We start from the raw sequence: 16,238 nt of genomic DNA, 5'->3' as shown, positions 1-16,238 counted from the left end.
TCCCAGGCCGTGCTTGCGATTCTAGATAAACCACTGCGTGCCAGACGAACACAACGCATTCTGGACAGGTTCTTGTCTCACGTCATTACAAACGTCGACGCAAACGTGACAATAAACATGGCGGCGCCCACCGTCGGTGGTCTGTAAAGAACGCGCTTGTTGTTTTTGTGCGTCATATACAGGGTGTCCACGCTAAGTGTGAACAGATTTTTTAAAAATATATATAACCCTTTTTCCAAGATGAAATCAATTGCAATATAGCATATGCTGAAGGGCACTCCCTAGCAGGGCATTAGCAAAGTCCAAAGGCAATGTCTTAATTAACTTCATTAATTAACTTTTTAATTATAAAAGCTACAAAGTTGTCCCAATGAGAACATCTGTTCCTTTCGGTCACCTGATATCGTAGCCGTTTTCAGAACAAAAATCCGTTCGATAGATCGCCCGCAAAAAAATTGTGAAGGAACGCAGAAAGACGCGTCTTCTAAGAAGCGCAATGAACAAAATAAAGAAAAAAATTGCGTTCTTTCACGAATTTCTTGCGGGCCATTTATCGAACGGATTTTTGTTCTGAAAACGGCTACGATATCAGGTGACCGAAAGGAACAGATGTTCTCATTGGGACAACTTTGTAGCTTTTATAATTAAAAAGTTAATTAATGAAAGTTAATTAAGACATTGCCTTTGGACTTTGCTAATGCCCTGCTAGGGAGTGCCCTTTAGCATATGCTATATTGCAGTTGGTTTCATCTTGGAAAAAGTGCTATATATATATTTTATATATATCTGTTCACACTTAGCGTGGACACCCGTATACACTTTACATCTTTAGCCCTCAGTAACGATTTTTTTTTCAATATTCTCGCAATAAAACAGGTAAGTTTGCAAACCTGGCCCCGTGTGGCTGGGCATACCCAGTGATATGGCAAGAACTACCGGCGCTCTCTCAACCGATGCGGTACACATATATACCTCGTAGGAATAAAGTGCCACGTCGAGAAAGAAGCACCGTTGAATTTACAGCAGCGAAATATGCCCATTAAACCTTTTTTTGCGCTGTCGGGAAAACATCTGCATGCGTCAGAGCACGATACAAACAAATTTACGTGGCCCCAAAACGGAACTACCTACGACGTCAGGTCGTGACAAGATGGCGGTTTTGCCACAAGCGACCGCTTGAGGGTGGCTACAAGGATGGATTCTTTTGGCACCACTGTGGTAATCTTGTTGGTATGATGCACGACCGACTAGATCATAACGACCACGTCATAAGCACCTCTTCCCAGCGCCGCATTTGGAAGCTAGCAGTGGCGCTACTAATCAGCCCGGCTATTGCTTCCCCAACTTCTGCAATGCCTTGTGCTTGAGCTTGCCTTAGTATTTTTGTACAAGCGGTGGATGTCCCAGAGGAGATGCTTCTTTCTAAAGTTGATTATCGTAATCATTCTACGCGTTTTCATAGGAGCTGTTGCTGTCGTCTGCGACGGTAGTCGTACGACCGCTTCTGTGCGTTCAAAATTCAAATTTCCATTGTCCAATCATGATGTAGATCTCGCAGGCCGATGAGTAGCGCCCCTAGTGGATCATGCGGATGGGATCCTCGTAAGCGCTGCCGATCATGGCATGGTCGTTATAATCCAGTAGGTCGTGGTATGATGTCAGTGAAGTGTGCCCTAGCTTCCGGTCTGCTTGCATTCTCTACTGTTCCCGGTGCAGTTACACTCTCCAACGAAACGCACGTGTTAACGGTACACGAACAAATGCTCGGCGCCTTTTCATTCTATCCACTAACATAGGCCGTGGTGTTCGCAACACCGCGCTGTAGTCGCGCACATAAAGGCAGTTGCTATGCTAAACTATACTTTGCACTTCTGATGCAACCAACTGCGTACGCTTTTCTCCCCTTTATGCTTTAGCCCTGCTTTTGCAGCATAATGACAAATGAGTTGCGTAAGCACTTAACCGAGCTTCACCAACAAACAGGAAGGCTTAAGTGCGTTTTAACGTACACATTTAGCGAGTAATGGCTAGCAGTCCAGTTCGTTTTATGTGCGCTTATTTACGTGGAGGTCCGCGCAGCACCACATTAATTTGCCGCCTGCAAGGTCGGCTCTGAACATAACAGTTTATAACTTCTTGGTCCCTCAGCTATTTTCGAAGCCGCTTCTGGGAGACCTTTGCTCAATGCCCACTTTCGAAAATATGCGTGCGTATAAGCTCTGTGAAAGCTGTACCGTCCGCTTCGGCATTTGTAAAAGCGGCTTGTCACGTCAGCGAGGGATGCACGTCATAGGGGAAAGAGGGTCCTTGCATGCGAAGCATACGACCGGAACAAGACTACGCACCTCTTCGCCAAGAATATGTATATAGACAACCCTCGATACATATTCAACGAAAAAAAAAAAAAAAAATGTCGCGGAAGTCGCTCATGGGCCGAAAGATTCGTAAGGCATTGACACGAGAGCACAGCTTCGTGTATACAGCTCGAAAATATGTTCACTGCTCGAAACGAACGCTAGTTAAAAGATGATAGCCTCACTCAACACAAATAAATCGTGACTATCACATGGGGTGATTCACCGCCGGAGAGCAGTACACTACCCCATTACACGCGAAACATTGGTGCGAGATATGAGAATGAAGTTAAAGTTATGTGGTGGTGGTGGGGGGGGGGGGGGGGGTGAAAGGGCTCGCCGTGAGGGGAGGGGAAAACACACACACACATGAAAGAAGCACCAATGGTCATTGAGATACAGCATAAGACTCTACAGCGACTGCAGCAAACCGGTAGACAAGGGGAACTCCCAGAACATCAGAAGACATCGACGGTGTTGCAAGTAGCTCTGACATGGGCCAAAAATTGTAGCCAGGTTGAATGTCTGTCGGCTAGCAATATACTCAATTCAGCACAGAGTTGCCGCCTCTCCGTTTCGTAGGGCTCACATTCCGTTAGGACGTGCTCAATGTTCGCTACGACGACACATTTGGAGCATAGGCTGCTGTCACAGTATCCGCACCCGGTCGGATCCAGTACGATCCGATCCGAACGCTACATTGAGACCACGTGATTGCGACGAAGCCTGTGCAGGAGGGACCATCTCACTCAACCTCTCAAGACCCGGTACGGAAAATATAAATGTCGTCAGTGCTCACTGCGCGCTTCGACGAATTTTCGAAAGAACCCACAAAACTTGATAGTTTCGGATTCTCCGAAGAGTTGGTGACGTCATTGAGAGTGTCCGTATCCTAGCAACTGCAGCGCGCACTTTCTCACTCTTTGCTCAACAGTCCCATAGGTTGAAAGACTGCGCCAGCACCTGTGGCGACGAGGTGGAAGTCGACCTTTGAGGAACAATGTTGCCACACGCATGACAGATTGTGCGTCAAACCTATCAAAACTGAAAATTAATTTTATATTCCGCGTGACCTATAGGAGGAACAATATATCTGGAAAAACGGTGCGAGACACGTAGGCTGTAATGGCATATACAAAGGTGCTCATTTTTATCCGTTAGTTTCTTTCCTTTTTTAAAAATAACAAAGCTATGTAAGCTACACAGATGCAGCTTTCACAGGTGGGTTATGCGGCCTGGCGGGCACACTGTGGAAAACCGCTTGTAACTACTCGGCGACTAGTCACCTAAAATTCATTAGTGAACTTTTTAATTAGATGTTCTGGAGAAAATGCGAGACAGCCGAGGTGGAGGTGACTCGAACGCAAAACGAGCACGTACTTCGAGATATAAATCGTCAAATTTTGATATGCAAATGAGTCGAAACCAGAACTACGCCCTTCTCAAGGTACGAGCTCGTTTCACGAGCTTTAAAAAAGAGGGTGGGTTCAAATGATGATTGCCTGAAATTCTGTTATCTCGCATTTCCCCGAAAAGGTCCCGTTAAAAAGGTAATTAATTAATTTAGCTAAATAGTCGTCCAGTAGTTACATACGCTTGCCTACACGGCCTCCGCTAATATAACCCACCTGCAAGAACGGCACGTGTAGTTTGCATGGCATTTTTTAAAATTAAAAAATCTGTAACGGGTAAAACTGTATATTCGACAGGATCCTGAAGACACGAAATTGTCTTCGTACTTTAACACTGGAAGGCAGACTCCGTACTTTTTACCTTTTTTTTTCTACTTTGCCTTCGTCGCTGCTGTGCCATTAAAATACTAATCATCATCATCTTTTCCTATAGCTCTTTTTTCCGCCGGTCCTGTATACAAAGTAATGCATATTGCAAGCAGGATATCGCTCTTACTACTTTAAATTACTACTTTCGCTGCCGTATATCACTCTTAAATCTTATACACCTTCTTGGGTGTAATTGGATGATACCCTAACTGATTACTTTTTTGGTGTAGATCAACACTTTAAGATGGAAGTACACCATCTGGGGTGTAACTGAGTGATACCCTAACTGATTCTATTTTCAGTGTCAATCAGCACCGTTAAACATTGGCGTAACGTGTGCAGCTTTGTTTCCATAGTAAGTGTATCATGCATTTCAGCCAAAGTAACGTGAAAACGTAATGCATTGTGGACAAATAATCTACCAATATAGCAATTCCGAACTGGTGCCATATTGGGCCAATATTTCGGTCTGATATACGGATAAGGATAGCCGCGCTTAAATTTAGTGATCAATTTGAAACGTCACATAAATGGGATAACGAACCGAAAGCTCACTTAGAAAGGCATTTTAGGAAAAATCATCCCGGGAACAGCACCGCAAACGATACTGCCCCGACGACCTTTTTTATCGGCCGCGCATTCAAAGACACGGCCCACCTGAGGGCGGACCGCATTATCAATGGGGCCCTTCTCCAGTATATGAAGGACCGGCTCCACTTTGCCTGCCTCCACCGCTTACGCGGATTTGAAAGGAGATCAAAGCCAAAACCAGCACCAAACCAAAACCAAAACCAGCAAGAAACACAAACGCCATCTTGATGGTGAGTAGATACTCCAAGCAATTCCTCACTTCAGTGTTTTATATATAATCAAATTACACTTGGACACCTCACCCTTCGTCTTGACTGGAAGGCGAGCACCGCTATCGAATTTGCAGACGCTCGCAAGACAAGCAATGTAACATAGTATCTGTTTTCTTAGAAATTTAGAATCCAAGAGAAAACAGATACTCTGTACATTGCTTGTCTTGCGAGCGTCTGCAAATTCGATAGCCCTGCTCGCCTTACAGTCAAAACGAAGGGTGAGGTGCCCATAATTTGATTATACATACACACATACAAAAAAAAAAAAAACACTGAAGTGAGGAATTACTCCGAGTACCAACTCACCATCAAGACAGCGTTTGTGTTTCGTACTGGTTTTGGTGTGAAAAAAAATTAAGACTCAGCGAACACGACATTCATATTCCACGACACTGTAAAACATTCGCTCAGTTACACCCTTTTTACAGCAGTGGCCACAGATACACCCTCAGAATCGGGCCCTGTAATTATTACAGCCATATAACACCCCCCCCCCCCCATAGAGCCATTGGGGGGGGGGGGGAGGGGGGGCAGGAGGGTGTCACAGAGGTGTGCAAAACGATTTACACCCAAATTACACCCAATTTGCATCGAAGAAGGTGTTCAGCATATTAGAGCGTATCGTCCACAGAACTATATATAACGAAGAATTCGTAATGGCTGGTCTTATGCCGACGAAACCAAGGCAGTTCACAGGCTGGATTCACAAAAGCCGCATGACTGTAATAGACGCTCCACACCGTATTTTTTCTCTCTTTCATCAACCACCAAAACCATAACAATCAACATCATCCTTATCACACCGTCATGCAAGCACCTTCTACGCGCCTCGTGAATGAATATGTCACAGTTCGGTCGAGTACAGGAAACAAAATGCACGTTCGCCGCTTTATTTTGTAGGATGTGACATCCGGGAAGGGGTTTCACTCTTTTCGTAGCTAGCGTCCTCCTTTTATACTTAGCGTTATTCTTCTTTACTTCGGCCCTCTCGATGCCAGGGACGGCGAAAAGGCTCTCTGTGATCCGGAACCACGCTTTCTGTTTTGCAACGGAACCTTGCGGTCCATATCCGGTGTCGTCTGCACCAGGTTCGTGCGCTTTGTGCGAGGGCTTCTGTTTACCCGATACGACGGTCGAACGTGTTTTGCGGCTTCTTGTATAACTTCTGTCGCGACAGTTGATCACTAAAAGGCGAGGTTGCACAACAGAGCGCTTGCTGAAGAATTACTTTTCTATTGGCAGGGTAAGCGGTCTTCATTGTCGTTGATGTGCCATAATGTTGTTGCTATATGGCAACGATGCTGAAGAATTCTTATTCTGACAATAAAAATCATCCTTCAGCAAGTGTTTTGTTGTGCAACCTCGCAAGCAAATCATTGCTTCGAACCTCGTGTGACAGGAAATACACGGCATTCTCGCCATCTTCAGGCATTCTCTCCGCTACGCTTGCTTCGTATTCGTAAATACGGCAACGTCACGGCATTGCGACGACGTCAGACGCGTGCCGCACATGCGACATCTCAGGGTTAAAGTCCCTCCCCGTATTTGTATAGGCGCATCACTCTCGCTTTGTTCATCATGATGTGTCCATTTCAAGGGTTTGTTCCAAAAAGACAGTTTCTTTGTCCATTCTTGCCCAGGAAATCTGGGCATCATCTGTAGAAAACGAATAATAAGAAAACGAATAAGAAGAAAATAAGAAAATAAGAAAGCGAATCCGTAGATGCAGCGTCTCCAGCAGGTAGTTTTGCCCTGGTCAGCGCAAACTCGATCGCTGTACCTTGGTGGGTTCCGCGGGATGACGTGAACTGTTCATCACTCGACGAAAGGAATGTTTGGCTATTCTTGGTTGGTTCCCCCGAGACGCATCATTTTCCGGAAACGGTGTGCTCATAAAACGAGACAGGAATATCGGGGGAATATCTTCTCCCACGAGGTACCGTCCGTGTATATAGCGCGGGAAATCGTAAATCAAGAGTTCATGAGTCGAGGAATGACTTTACGTATATAGAACGTGAAACGAACAAGGTCACATGACCACGAAATAATATTACCAGATAATAAAGTGAGTCTGTGAGAGTTTGGAGGTGGTTGGCAGGAGAGCAGGACGTTAGTATAGTTTGTTTCGCGCACTGAAAAGAGAACTGGCGTTCGCGCAAATCTGAACGAAAAACACTAGGACAGAGTGTTTACTGTGGCCAAGCTCAATGCTTTGAGAGGCCACTGGAAAACGAGCTCAGGGGGAAAGTCTGCAGATACGAAACGGAATGATTTGAAGTACGTCGCTTTACAATTCCTGTACAATCAAGGGTCACATCAGTTATGCAACATCATCATAAGGAATAAGGGTGGTATAGTGTTACTTTTAAAGGAATCCTATACAAGAAGAGACTCGCTAACTTGCTGACGAGCGAAGACATTGTGTTCTTATATTAAGCTGAGCTAAATGCGTCATTCCCATTAAAATGCATGTTCCTCCATAGATGCAGACAAATATAGATATATACTGATATATAGATATTGGTACACCTGCAGTAACATCGATATTGCTAGCGACATGATACAGGCACTAATCATATCACTAGTGGGTACGACAAACACAATTCTGTCTCGGCCAGTAGTACCTAAGTTATCCACATTTTTTACTATCGATGGTATAGCATCCATGGTGCTAAAGACCTTGTTTGTGCTGTCGACAGTGGGGGCTGCCGAAATATCTCGCCGTTGCTGGCTCACACATAAGTGGGCATCGCCTTGCCACTGCCTTGCCACTGCCAGCGTGATTTTTGCAATAACAAAACGTTCACACTATTGCGCGATGTTTTTTTTCCACGTGCATTCATATCCTGGCAATTTTTTTTTTATGCGCGCCAGGGCTATACAGGCAGGAGCCAGTTCTGAACGAGAAAGTTTTCGAAACTGAAAAGTCCCTTATCAACAGGGCTGCTTTCACATGCATCTATAGGTAATCAATACCAACCTATTAGACGAAACCCTGATCTAAAGCAGAATCTATCTGATGTACATAGATATTCCCCACGAGACTTTGCAAAACTTGCTCCTTCATCCATAAGGCGAAGTTACGTGAAACAGATGCGTCTATGGATAGAATAAAACAGTCAAAGTGAGTTTCAAATAAAGTCCTAACGTGATATTTCATGCCCGCAGGTACAATATCAAGCAAAAACAAAAGAAGCACATTCACTGAAAAATCGTGTCCGAGATATTATAACTAAATAATAGAGCTGTGCGAATATTCAGAATTTCGAATATGAAACGAATATCTTACGCTGTTCGAATGCTATTCGCAACCTATTTTCAGTATTAGAAATTCTCGAATATTTTTTGAATAGTACTGGAAATAGGTATCGCTATCGCCATTTTGCAAGTGGGCTTCGCCTCATTACATCCCAGAGTTAGGTGAAGCCCACTTCACGTTACCGCCATTGTTCTTTTGGCGTGCAGCTCCATGCTGCAAGTCGGCTTCACTTAATTACACTCGAGCGTTACGTGAAGCCCGCTTTACACTGTTTACAATATTCTGTCACTAAAGCCTACAAATTTTGTGAGCTAATGGTCAACACTGTACTCTGGGCATTGCAGGTTCCAGTAACTGTACTCCCAACTTTCAGAGTTATGTTCAGTAACAGATGGGAATATCATGAGCAGTTTCTAAAAAATGTACAGGAAATTCACAATGTAAACATAGAAATTAGGAGATGCACACAAAGCAGGCTGCATGGAACATGTTGACTAACTCTCAATGCAGTTCATCCCACTAATGCAGTCTACCATACACAACACAGAGGGACCATTCTCTCATAATATTTTATGCTGGGTGAAAAGGCTCACATGTTTGGAGCAGAACATCATCTAATGAGCACAACACCACAAAATATTTCACCACGAGGTACTGGAAATTATTCGAATTGGGACTTTTCTGATTATTCGAATTCGATTCGCTATCTGAAGAAATTATTCGGATTCGATTCGCAGTGTAAGTGAAATATTCGTAAACTATTCGCAATGGAAATTTTGCTATTCGCACAGCTCTAAATAAGCTAAAATAAGTAAATTCGTTTTGATCACCGCACTTCTACTGCTAAGTCTAATATGCAATGCTGATATACTTTAGCAATTATTCCGAACAACCACAGCGTTTATGTACCGTGTATAATTTCAGCACAGCGTGAAAAAGTGCTGGTTCTATAAATAAATGCCCTACTTTATTCCGGAGGCCCAACTAAAATGTGTAATAACAGTGTTGACAAACGCGGTTGAAAAAAAGAAAAAAAAAAGAAAATAGAAAAACACCCGAAAAATCCCATGAAATGGTGTTTTCCATACGTATAATGTACGACAGAGGTTTGTGCCCAAGAGATTTGACAACCAAAAAGAATACTGTGAGCGAGAAATTTCGAAGAGTATTTCTTGATTTATTTCATATTGCGTTAAATTACTTCTGAGGGAAGTATTAAGCTTGATAGAACGAAATGCTCCATGGATTTCAGCACCTCTCACGTCCCTTTTCCGCGAAAATTCCCAAGCAAAAAAGAAAAAAAGAAGGGGAAAAAAAATCTCGGCGTCTTCGTACGCACAATGGGTATATATTTGCGTGTGCAGCGGGTGTGAAATGGGGCCGGGATGATGGAATTGTGAAATTGGTCTCGGCCAAAATGTTTTCTTATTACACGGCTCACCCGAAGGTCGTTCCTCATCCGCAAAAAGCCGTGAAGACAATCGCTCTTCTTCCGCACTACCATATTTTACGTTTCGCAACGGATCCTCGAGGAAGAGCCCCGTTTATACGACCGGAAAAAGACCGTACCTGTAGCATACGTTCGACATCGGGGGCAGGTCGAGAGATTTCGCATTCGTGCCAGCTCGTGGTGAAGGTCTGTTGGACGTCAAAAAGAAAGTGACGACGTATGGCGGCAGACCTTCGGAATCGAGAAGGGTTATGCGCCTGCATTTATAGGAGAATAGAAACCATGCGGCGCCAAGTTCTATAGTTTCTCAGCCGATCAGTTTGTCACATACCCATATATCGAAAATACGTGTGCCCTGAGATACTAGCCAGTGTTAGTACATCAAAAGAACTCTACGAAAACGACACGATACAGGACATCATATCAAAACGAAGCTAAGCAATGTGATGTCACCCGCTTCAAAGAAGCAGGGCGACCATGTTTTCGAGACAATTATCAGGCAGGTACATCAGAAAGTGTTCACGATAACGGTCCCGAAAATATGATAAGCCAATCGCCATTCTTCTTTGAAGCGGGTAACATCACATTGCTAAGCTTGGATTTGATAACTTGCTGTACCATTTTCCTATCGTATCCTTCGCATTCTTATACTTCGAAAATCTCGATCTATACACAGTTTTCCAGCCAGCCTCGCACCCCAGCGCTTTCGCACCCCAGCACTTTCGCACCCAGCACACTCCAGCAATGAGGAAAGTGATACCATGGAGGAAGCATACGACACGTGTGTGCTTTCCTTCTCTCTGGCTTGTGCGGTAAACAGTTTTCAACATGTTTCCCCGGCTAGACGGCGCTGCGCTTTCAATATGGCGGCGTCCACGGGAAAACGGTGTATAGACGACCCTCTGTTTACAAACATGTGACGCAACGAGAAGACCGGTTCGAGGCTATATTTTGCTGTGGTGCGCAAGAAGCGGGAAAAATGGGTCAGCTGATTGGCCGAAAAGACTGATAAGGTTGATAGGTGCACACCAGCATGCTTTGCGCGGCGGTGAAACGTAATCAATGACGTAGGGGTGCACGTCGTCTATAGGAGCGACCCTCAGTGCGTTCTACCGTAATCAGTTCCAACCAACATGCCCTACAGCTTCTAGCACTTCTACGGACAGCTCACATTCAGCCATGTGATATCCATCACAATGCTCCTCCCAGCGATCCACCCGTACTTGTGTAAAGTGGTTCCCCTTCGACTGCCCGCAGCTCTCTAGTGTCCCACGCGCAGGTCACACTTCGAAGTGTATTCTCGTGCAGGTTACCATGTCAGTCGATTGCTTCCCTCGCTGGGTTGCTCAGTGTGTCCTCAAAAGGACACTTCCGGCCGTCCTTCCTCAATCTCTGCCTTCCAAAAAAGAACAAAAAAAGTGTTACCAGGAAAGTGTATAGCTTGTTCCTAAGAGCTTGTGTGACTCCGAGTCGCATCCGAGCTGTACAGTGCCATATGCAGAGCTACCGCTGCGCGAACATTCGGATCTTTCGAATACCGAAGCGAACAGCTGTGTAATCTATTCCATTACCGATTCGATTATCGGTGCGATTCGACTCGCTCCGTTTTATAATCGGTTCGGTTCTAAAATAACTATCGGCACAGCTTTACTGTAAACTGCCCCAATGTCGTGGTCCGGCCACCCATGAGACCCACGACTGACAGATCAAACCACGAATGTCAGGCTATGTGCTTTCTTTGTGGCTTTTTTATGCTTTAGATGTACGAATTATCGCAAAATGTCGAAGATACACATTGCTTCCTAGGTAACTTGCATGATTACAATATTATTTATCTTTTCTTCCAGAATTGTGGCCTGAGGAGCCCCTGAGTGCAAGCGCGGTGGACCCCCCTCGGAATCTGGGACCGGCTCACCGGTCCGTCACCATGCCAACCGCAGTCCATCGAGCCGACTCCACCCGGTCGGACCGTTCGGACACGTCTAACAGAAGCGTGGAGTCCAGAGGTTCTGGCGGAAAGAAGGTTAGCTTCAGCAAAGCAGTCCGCGTTAAAAAATTTCCAAGACGCAACGACTCCAACGGCGACATCTCGCATGTCCCTCCTTCCAACGGTGAACCTTCTCCGGAGAAACGGTTCTGGTTCAAAGTCTACAAGAATCGTCACCACCAAAAACCCGAAATTCCCGATTCGGGGCTCGAAGAAGTGGTCACCACCAGCTCTCATCGCGATTCTCGATCATCACCAACACAGTTTCTCAGATCACGTCATGATAAGAAACGGCCAGATTCGCCTGTTGTTCGAAGAAATCATGTCAAAAGGATCGTGCAAAAATTTAACCGAGAAGCAGAGTTGAGACAACAAAATGGTGGAGGCGTAAGGCACCGGTCAGCCTCCCCTCCGTCCCGAATAGATAGGAGCCGAACGCTTGAAGAGGTGGTTCGTTCTGAGACCCCTCTAGAGCTTCAACGACCTCCCAAAGCCCCTACCTCAAAGAAGAATCCTCTGGTCAACGGGATGAAAGGTATCTTCGCGCCTCTAACTAAGAAGCGACATGAGCATCATAAGAGCAACGGCGTCGATACGATTGGCAACGGGAGCGTTGCTGGATCACCAAGACTACAGAGATCGTCCATTCTTACGAAGGGAGTACACGAGGACGAAACTAACAGACTACATACCACAACGCAAGACGTCGGAATCCAGGTTGAGGCATTCCATCAGGTAGAAGACCCAGAGGACGACATCGACTGCCTCTACAGTCGCGTCGACAAGTCCAAGAAAACGTCCACTCGGAGGTCTACTTCACCACCGCTCATCTATAGTTCAACACCCGAGATACGATCCAGTCACCGGTACGACACCGGGAGCCCAAGAGTGACCAGCTTCCACAGATACGCGTCGGACGTCGATGGACGAGAAAAAAGTGTTTCGTCCTCGCCAACGTTGAGTCGTGTCGCGTCCGACACGGACTACGGTAGCATCCGCAAGGTCAAGACTTCCAGCCGAAGTTTCGGGTTCTCATTGGGACAGAAAAATAAGAAGAAAAACGCTGACCTGCAGACCGACGACTCGGACGTGTCCAGCGTCGCTAGTGAACCTGTCGTCGACAGTCGTCCTGGTAGCGTTCTTCGTGGTCTTGATTCTCGAAAGAAGGAACTCAGCTATGAGAACGTGTCTCGACTCTCCGATGGCCCGTCTCACTCCGATTCGGCAACTTCAACATCTGGTCTCTGGGTGAGAGAAGCTGACCAAGATTACCGTAAAGGGATGGCACAAAACGACATCACAGTTCCAAGCGGAGGCTACGTCTTTACCTACACAGCTACGCTCGGCAAATCAGATAAAAAGAAGAAGCCAAAGTCAAGAGAGTCGTCCCCAGTGCCGGAGATGCTGGAACGACGTCCTAAGAAGGAACCCGAGAGTCCGGTAAAGATACTGGTTAACGGTGAAGATGTGACGGATCGCAGTGTGGCCTGGAAACCACCGTCTTCAGCTATGTCTTCCAAGAAAAATACTGGCAGGTCCGTCTGCAGCGATGCCACCCCGGTTCGTGGTGGGCTGGCTGCAGCCTACCAGGCTCGGCAACGCGCGGCAGCGAATGGAAAGTCCACCTCCAGCAGCAAACCGATCTCGCCCACCTCAAAGTCCAACGGGGGACCGGGGTCGATAACCAGCTCGTGTGTTAGTGAACCAGCTTTTTGCAGAGACACGGTGGTTTTGTATATTCCTGGTGTCAGTCATCACAGCAGGTCGTCTAGTAGCTTAGCAGAACAACCTCAAGTACGGCCGACTGTTTCCAGAAGTCAGTCCGTATACCAGAAAAACAAAGTTCACAATAGTCCAGGAAACAAACAGCCCAAGCTTCCCGTGATGCCAGCGAAGGCGAGGTCCGAGACAGACCTGCGACGATCCAAATCCATTCCAAGAAATACCAAGTTCCCGTGGCTTCGAGTGAAGACAACCGCTACGCCAGTGCATTAAGCGATTGTGATCGTGTCGGGGAAGAAATTTCCATCATAAATGTGTATACACAACAAGGACCAGGAGAGATTAGATTACGATACGTAGAGTCAGCGCTTATACGCTTCAGTGCTGACACACATTGTTTACGATACTGGATAATACTTATGCTGCACCTTATAGATGGCATTGTTTGTTGCGTCTTCTTAAGTGAGTGTGGTTTCCGCCTAATAATTTCAACTCCCTTCTACGCGTGTCTTACAAGGTTAGACTGTGATTTGAGGTTAACCGCAGAAGAACTGGACCGATGATAGGCAATTGTTTTGTGTGTTTTGAGCCTCGTGTGGCGAAAGCGTAGCACAAGTACCGAGGCAGCGATAAGCCTAGAATCCTTTATGTGAGGTTTGCAACTGTTTTTAGTGTAGAGCCTATAGTCTTGCTTAGCCGCCAATGTTAACTGAGTTCACGCTAACAACGATAAACTCCTGCCACGGGAGGAGAGTGCCGACGTGACTGCATTTAGAGCATTGTTCGTGTGAATAAAATCGTCCCCGGATAAAACATTGTACCGTACTACGAAGTTACGGCTCTATTGAAATGACACACCCAAACCAGGCAAGTTGTACCTAACCCTAAGTCAGTTCTAATCAATGGACGCTTATAACGAAAAGTTCTGCTGTAAAAGTTATGCTGCTGGTGATGTACGCCAAACGTTTACGTGCACGATACAGTTACGTGTGTTGCACACATTGACCGTGACACAATTACGCTTGTGACGTGAATGCTTTCCGTATAACGCTTGATGTGAAGTATCTCTTCTGTTGAGTACACCGTTAACGTGTAAGTGCCACATGCTAGTCTCTCACTTCTGTTACCAGTAGAGGATGTCCGCCTACTCCATTGGTTGCCACAAGCTTTAATTAAAAGCGTGTGCCTGTTTTTTACTTGTATCCTCATGTGTCTGTGTAATTCCTTTACGTCTGGCTAGACGGTGTGTTCGACAAAGTGTGGATATTGCGAGCAGAAATACAAGGGCACATCTCACTGCATGCATGGAGACTCTGGCATAAGCTGTATGGTAAGCCGGGTCGGTCTTAGCAAAACGTGACGTAAATTCGAGGTAAGTGACTAATTAATTAGTGAAATGAGACTGTGTATGCGAAGTAACGCTAGAGAGTTTTAATAAGGAAGTTGTCCCCTCTGCAGAGGGTCCTATAACTTATTTATCATCGTCATCATCTATTGTTGTTGTTATTAAAACTCTAGCGTTTCCCATGGGAAGAGAGGACTGAGAACAGACAATGACTGTCACCATCAGTATTCTTCCACCTGTATGCATCTCTTTAGGACTCCTTGTACCAGATGCGCAAAATATTTCTCATATTGCTTTATTTATTTTATTTATTTATTTATACATACTGCAGCCTTAAAAAGGCTATAGCAGGAGTAGGTGTACATTGCTAGCGAAATCATTAACAGAAAGTTCTCTAATCATACCAGGAATAGAGTTCCATTGAACAATTGAGCCGAGGAAAGAAGCTATACTTGAACACATCAATGCGTGAAAAGATAGGTACAATGTTCACGGGGTGCGCACTACGTAGTGACGAGGGCTCTGCAAAACTAAAATAGGAGGAATACGGAATGTTGATCTGCTTGTGAACAATTAGGTACAGATAACTGAGTCTTTAGGTTGGTTCTGTGGCGTCCTTTTTCGTCAGCTCGCTCCCTATGCTGGAATGACTCCGTGCCCTTCCGCAAGATTTTATTTGCTCTAATCTGACGTGGACGAGCCTCATATTTACGTGCCTTGCTTTTCGGCCAGAAGGTCACCGCTTAGTAACTTGCCTTAGTATACCTTGGATTAGAATCAAGCGACAAAAAACTCTGGCAACGCAGTGCGACGTTCGGTCTTGTCTCAATCAGACTCTCTCAGAGGCCCAACCTAAACTTCGGCTGTGACATTTCCACCCACCTTCGAAACTGTACCGGCTTATGCAACAGCTGGTACTGAGATGTCACGTGCCTCAATGATGTCTGAACTTTACCCATTTGCGTCCTGCAACAAGCAAGACCCTCGCGGCACTCGATGCATGCCACTATACGGTTCGTTTTGTACAACATCATGTGATGCTGTGTGCAGTGCACCTTCGGAAATTGCAATGCAACAGCTTCCAAAGGTACAGACTTGCCACAGCCTTATGGAGTGCGTGTGGGTCTGCCAGACGTGAGCTGCAGTTGCGAAACTGTTGGCGTGTAATGAGCACGCTGATCCCTACGTGTGACGGAATCTACTGCCAGGAAGGTTTCTGCTCCACGAGATGTCGGTTCAGTATACGATCTTCTGAAGCCGCGTGCCAGCATGTCATCGCACGCGGCATTCGTAATCTTTCGGATTGCGGTAACTGAGTCAGTGAGGAGGGTGACTGCATGCCCTGTTGATACATTTAACTTGTATCGCAGAAGCTGCGTGTATGTAGTGAGGATCCGTGGGGGATACATATAAGGTATTTAAAGATCTACCAACATATATTGTTAAGGCTGGGAATAACAACAACAACAATAAATGA

At 45.7% G+C, this 16,238-nt stretch overlaps 1 protein-coding gene across 1 annotated transcript in view; it reads left to right on the top strand.

Annotated features, from left to right (window-relative positions):
* The window catches only part of LOC135399347 (uncharacterized), a 68,281-nt gene extending 53,663 nt beyond the window's left edge, over window positions 1–14,618 (top strand). The window contains exon 3 of the mRNA XM_064631229.1: window positions 11,555–14,618. Coding sequence (XP_064487299.1) covers window positions 11,635–13,689 — 2,055 coding nt within the window. The 5' untranslated portion in view covers window positions 11,555–11,634 and the 3' untranslated portion in view covers window positions 13,690–14,618. The remainder of the gene's footprint in view (window positions 1–11,554) is intronic.
* Window positions 14,619–16,238: the final 1,620 nt, after the last annotated feature.

This window comes from Ornithodoros turicata, chromosome 6, assembly GCF_037126465.1.
Source record: "Ornithodoros turicata isolate Travis chromosome 6, ASM3712646v1, whole genome shotgun sequence".
Classification (NCBI taxonomy): domain Eukaryota; kingdom Metazoa; phylum Arthropoda; class Arachnida; order Ixodida; family Argasidae; genus Ornithodoros; species Ornithodoros turicata.
Note: the sequence above shows the minus strand (reverse complement) of the source record. Positions and strands in the feature narration are given on the sequence as shown.